General features: G+C 23.3%; 1 protein-coding gene across 1 annotated transcript; it reads left to right on the top strand.

The window, feature by feature from the left end:
- The first annotated feature begins 403 nt into the window (after positions 1-403).
- LOC145836026 (uncharacterized) lies at positions 404-5,179 on the top strand. Its single transcript, XM_082943817.1, has 6 exons — positions 404-523; positions 1,109-1,351; positions 2,275-2,625; positions 3,151-3,274; positions 3,527-3,631; positions 5,065-5,179. Exons 1-6 carry the CDS (start codon positions 481-483, stop codon positions 5,177-5,179), a joined length of 981 nt encoding a protein of 326 aa, XP_082799943.1. The 5' UTR covers positions 404-480.
- The last annotated feature ends 1,033 nt before the right edge of the window (positions 5,180-6,212 follow it).

Here is a 6,212-nt window from a genome sequence, read left to right as displayed (position 1 = left end):
AAACTACTTTCAATGAGATGATGTTCACAAAACATTACAAACAAACTTATTTACTTATAATACCTTTTAAATATATAACCTAAGTGTTTTACAAGCTGTTTTATAGCTTTAAAATAAGTTTGTGCTTTTAAAATATAATACAAAATGTGTCATCACTTGGAAACACTATCGTGCTTATTATAATTTCACGTTAAAGTTACGTTTTGATATATTCGACTAACTTTCTCAGTAACATCGTATAGCTTAAACTCATTTTTATTTAAGCTCTTTTTGGTTAGTAGAAAGGTAAACAATGTTTGTCTGCTGATTTTGTCACGTAAAAAATCAACAAATTTTATTATTTTATTTATATGTGATTTTGCTTACTGATTGTGCTTTAATGTTACAAATTCTATGTACTAGAGTTTAATTTGATAAGAGTTTAATAAGAAATTTTTTTAAACATGAACAACAAAATAGTATTTTCGTTACAGGTATAGAATGCTAGTCATGGACAAAAGACTTTTGAAGCTTGTGCTTTTAGGTAAATTCGTGTATTTGATAATGATGTTTTAATTAATATAATTTTTATATATATATAAAACTACAAAAGTTACATTTATCTCGAAATTTACTTTCAATAAAAATTATATTCAACTTTTTGTTCATTGTAACTAGCTTTGTTTTAATTAACAAAATAACCTTAGTACAATATTCATAATGTCTATACTACGAACATTTTGCAAACAGTTTTGTTAAGAATACATTATGTTACACATGTATGTATACGTATTACATGTTTTAAACAACTTGAAATAGTACAAATATTTAACTATATTTTAGAGTGGTAAGCTTTAAACATTATTCCTTTTTTATACTGGTACTTAAAAAACAAAAAGCTAGCTTTTAATTTGCTATAAGTAGATATTGTTCTAAATGCATTGAAAAGATTAAAAGTAAAAAGTTTGTATCTGAAATCATACAAAACTAGTTTTTAATTTTTAATAGAAAAAAATCGTAAAAAATATTAAAACAATTTGTTACTTAAGCAATACAACTAATACTGTTGTGTGTGCTCAAAAATACTTCTAAAAGCAAAACAAAACTTTTATTGCAAATTTTCTTACAGCTACAGCTCTCATTCCTACGACTAGCGCTGAGACTGAACTCACGCCTTTAAGTTGCTTGGGAAGGCGAATCAAAATCGTTAACAACCAGACATCTGGCTACTGGGGATTCGACAAAAAGTTCATATCTTCAAACTGCAAAGTAAATTTCAGCCCCGCTGAACTTTTGAACAAGGAAAACATTGTGATGGCTGTCAATGTGTTCTATTCTACTGAGGGAAGAGGTTTTATTACATATCCCGCAAGTGAGTTTGAATAAAAGTTAACTTTGCTAAAAATAAGTGTAACTTAAAGGTTTTCAGAAACATATCAACTGTTGTTTGTAATAATTGTAGTTATAACTTGAGATCAAAAAAAAACTTTGTATATTTTATTCTGTATGTTTTATATTTTTCAACCACATTACTGGTTTTAAGTAGGGTTGTAGTAATTAGTTTTGTATTCATTAGTTTTGCAATTTTAAAACCGATATAATGATTTTTAAAATTATACGGGACTAACTTATAAAGAAAACAACTCTCTTTAGATTTCATCCTTTAACTTATGTAATTCTTTGAAAATATTAATCTTAATGCATTAAAGTGCTAAAAATTTATAAAATATTATGCAAATTTAAAGTTCACAAAACTTAAACTATTTTTTCATTTAATCTACAAGATTTCTCTGTGATTAACAAGCCCTTTGGATATAGACAAAAACAAAACAACAAAGCATTAAAAAGCATACATGGTAAAATAAAGATATCAAAATTAAACTTGTAATTTCTTAAGAGATTACTAGATAACTTTTAACTGAAACTAGTTTACAAAATTAAATCACAACAAGTTAACTTTTAAACCGTTATCCTAATATCGGACAAGTTTAATGTATCTACTTTTTACTTTGCTCATTTTTACAAATTAGATGAAGTTTCTATAAAATATTACAAATATTTTTAATCTGTATTTTTTTTGAGAAAGATGTGTTTATGTTTTAAACCTCTTTTTACGTGAAACGTTAAAAAACTCCACTAAATCTAAGACTTTAGATACTAAATCAGAGTGTTTTTCATTTGAAAAGTCTATAGCTTTTAATAAACTCTTAATTTTTATGTTCACATTTAAAAAATTCAATATACAAAATATAATTACCAAACTTTATTTTTTAATTATTATTCTTTACTTTTAAGAAAGTGGAAAATACGTCTTTGATCGAAAATACAACATTGTTGAAGATTACAAGAAAGAACTTAACTGTTTCCACATTATAAGAGGAATGCGATGCCCTTACGTGCTAGCTGAAAGATTCTGCAAACCAAAATCTAAATACCTGATAAACAGCTACAGAGAATTCGTGTTCGAGCTTCCACAAGGTGAAGAAAGCTTTCTCGCTCAGTTTATGTTTTTCGAGTGTGATAGCGAAGAATACTATGAAACAACTACTCATCTGTCAAGGAAAAATACTAAAAAAGTTACGAGAAATTTCAAAACTACATCACAAACTAATAAAAGTTTATCTGAATTTGGGTCAACACAAAAAGGTTGTAAATTAATCTTTTTTTTAATCAAAAACCAACCTTTTATACTTTTTATAATCAATTATAATACAAAGGTTGTAATCGATTTTTAGTTATCAGTATTAAAAACTTTTATAATAAAAAGTGCATAGTTGTAAAAAATATGGTTCTATAGATAAGAAAAATAAAAGTATGTTAGTTTTATTAGAATTATTTAAGTATTTATAAAAATGTACAATTTTTAAAACAATTTCAAAGTTACAATATCATAATTTATTCTCTATTTTTAGCCCAAAAAATTATTTTTTATTATCAAATGATTAATTATTAAAAAAAATACCGTTTAAAAAAATTATTAGTTTGGTTTTAATAAACTTTTGAGATCGTATATTAGCAACCATTACACATTTACTTTTTACACAATATAGTTAGTTTATTAAGAATACATTTAAATGAACAAACAGAAGTTTTTTAAAAGTTAAGTACTCATTATATTTAGGTTTTTAAAATATTTCTAACAAAGTAAAAATGAAAATATTAAAACTACAGATGCAACTACAATCGAAAGTCAGAACGATTCGGGAATGTTAGAAACATTAATACTACCATTAGCACTCGGCTGTATCACACTAGTAGTTCTCATAATACTTTTAAGTGCTATTTGTAATCTAAGGTGGTTATAAACAAATTTCACATTTAAAAGTAGTTATTAAGATTTGTATTTTTGATAATGTTTTAACTTCTTAAAATAAAATATGTTATAAATTAAGTAGCTTGACTTAATTAACAATTTACAACACTAAATTATTTGTAGTAGACAATGAACAATAAAAAAAGATTTTTTTGTTTTATAAAAATTATAAACAACTAGTTTATAACATGTTTTAAGAAAAATTGTTTAAAACTACTATGTTAAATTATACAGGTGCGAGCAAAAAACGAAATCAGAAGAGAATGAATTTGTGAATACTTCTTGGAAGGGAAACAGTATTTATGAAGTCAACAAAATTGAAAACAATCCAACGAACGAGTTAGTTGTCACATTGAACTTTCAGGCATTTGTTCTACTAATAGTGTTACAAAGTCTATTTAGTAAAGTTATACTATGTGATTTGGTTTTTTTTTTGGTTACTGTTAGAAGAATGAAACAAAAGTAACAGTACTTAAGCTTTTTACAATAGTAAAGTGACACTAAAACATATGCAGTTTATTAACCTTAGATGTACAAAAAAAGCACACAGTACTACATTTTGAAATGTTTTTATATAGAAATAAACAGCTAACAATCATACTTATGTTATCTGTAATAAGAGCACAAATTTAAACTTTATTTTGGTAACTAAGTAAGTTTCTGGTGAGAACAGATTAAACTTTACACGTTTAAAAAGTCAGTATGCTGACTTCTTAGGTTAGTTTTATTAAAATGTCTCCTAAGACAAAAGTATTTTCACAGTGCATAGAATTTTTAAAAGTATATAGTGTAATTGTAAAAATTATTAATTATAAATTAGTTAAAATATATTATTTAATATATTGTATATTAATATACTACTAATAATTAATATATAAATTAATTGTAAATACAAGCGACTAAGGCTTTAAATTTATTAAACACTAAAGCTTTATTTATTTTAAAATCAATAAATTTTACTATCTATAAGCACTGATTGCTTAGTTGTAGTAACTGTTATGCTGGTAATGAAGCTTAGTATTTATTTATTTTCGAAAATTTGTTATTTAAATTACTTTATCTCCGAAAACTTAAAAAAAAATTCAAACAAATTTAGCTTTTTTTATAAACTGAGTATAACTAAAAGTATTATCAGTAAAACATATGCAGTCGTTTTTATTTACTACATATTTTATAAAACATGGCTCTATGATTGCGCTTTTTAGAAGTATAATTGTTGATTTTATTTTAAATTATTTAAAAACGTTATAAGAATTTATTTTCATAACTTAAGGTAAAGTCGTGACCAGTTTTACGTAAATATATGAAACAAAAATAAAAAATTGTGTGAACAAACTTATTTTCTTTAATTTTTTTAAATTAAATGTTGGAAGTGGCTTAGTTTTCTATACTTTAATAAAAGTCTAGCAAGAAAAAATTCAATTTCAGTAAAGTTTTGATGAGTAGTTTATTAAAATTTTATTATATTATTTTATAATTTATATATAAATTTTATTATATATCTAACATTAAGTTTAAGGTTTGTTTTTTAAATGCTAATTATTAGTAAAGGAATAATCATTGGCTTCTAAATCACAATAATGAAATTACTCGCAGCGTGTATTATTTTAATTAAGTTCTTCTTACACTTTAAAAAACTAGGAAGCATGAAAATGACAAACTTTTAGTAATTTTTATACAACAAAGATATTTAAAATGTTTTGTTCTTTTTTGTTAAGTTTGCTTACTATTGTAATTAGTTTACTGATTTAGATAAAACTTATATGTTGCAGAGCTAACAAGGAAATATACTCAACAATCAAAGACGATAACAATTCGAGCGCTGAAACTTGTGGAAATGAAAAAGAAGATAAAACAACTTATGCTGAAATTCCTGAAAATAACTAACTTTAAAAAACTAGTTTTTAGTGCAGTTAGACTGTACGAATTTTTTAATAAGAATGTATTTCTCTTTATTTTAATAAAACATGTCACAAATACCTAAGAGTCAATTGACTTTTAAAATTTTTCTCAAGGTTAAAAGTAATACTAAGAATTTAACAACTAAATATGGTTAGTCAATTTTGACTAATTAAACAAAACTTGAAAAAAAAAACTAGAAAAATGTTCAAGCATAAAATAAAAATTTTAGTTCGTTGTATATGTAAGTTTCAATATATAAATATAAATAAATGAAAACATAAACTATTCAAGAAAATATTGTTTTATAACTACTAACGGATGTACAAATAAAATTAATTAGAAAATAAACGATTTTTTTTTTCAACCTAAGCAAAAATCATTTTTTATATAATTACCTACAATACAGAAGCTTTTTTAATATTAACGATGAAGGTATTGTTTTAGTTTTTCTTAAAGTACAACTAGTTTAATACTAAATTTAGTGGTTTTTATAATTTAATTTAACTTTATATTTAAAAAAATCATAAATGTTTTTTTAGTTTGTTATAAGTTTATCCAAAGCTTACATTATAGAGTTTCATAAATCCCAAAATATTTTTTAACATTAGTCTTTCTCTTAAAAAACATTAAGTTATCAATTGTAAAAATCACACATTATACTTTTAGGGATATAAAAAATAAATTATTTGTTATCGGAGTAAATTTTAGTTAAACTCAAAAAACTAATTAGTTATTATTTTTTTTGATTGAATTTACAACAAAATGCTTAAAAATAGACTTAACTCAGCCAAAAACTGCTAATTTTATTATTTAGATAAACAGTTTTTTTTCTTTTATATAGCTTTATTTATAATAAAATTTTCTGAAAATTTAATTTTACGATAAAAAAATAGAAAATAGTATTTTGATTGAACATATTTGTATCGGTATGTCAATTAAAAATTAACTATTTTTTCAGGAATTTTGATAAAAACTAAACAGTTTTATAAATTTACCATTTTTTCTCGTAAAACTATTT

The sequence above is a fragment of the Thalia democratica genome, chromosome 1 (assembly GCF_965202585.1).
Source record: "Thalia democratica chromosome 1, ktThaDemo2.hap1.1, whole genome shotgun sequence".
Classification (NCBI taxonomy): Eukaryota; Metazoa; Chordata; class Thaliacea; order Salpida; family Salpidae; genus Thalia; species Thalia democratica.
Note: the sequence above shows the minus strand (reverse complement) of the source record. Positions and strands in the feature narration are given on the sequence as shown.

What these genes read in the sequence shown, in the direction of transcription:
- LOC145836026 (XM_082943817.1), top strand. Translation starts at nt 481, where the DNA reads ATGCTAGTCATGGACAAAAGACTTTTGAAGCTTGTGCTTTTAG. An exon ending in TTTGAAGCTTGTGCTTTTAG is followed by an intron (nt 524 to 1,108) that starts GTAAATTCGTGT and finishes ATTTTCTTACAG; the next exon opens with CTACAGCTCTCATTCCTACG. An exon ending in ATTTGGGTCAACACAAAAAG is followed by an intron (nt 2,626 to 3,150) that starts GTTGTAAATTAA and finishes TTAAAACTACAG; the next exon opens with ATGCAACTACAATCGAAAGT.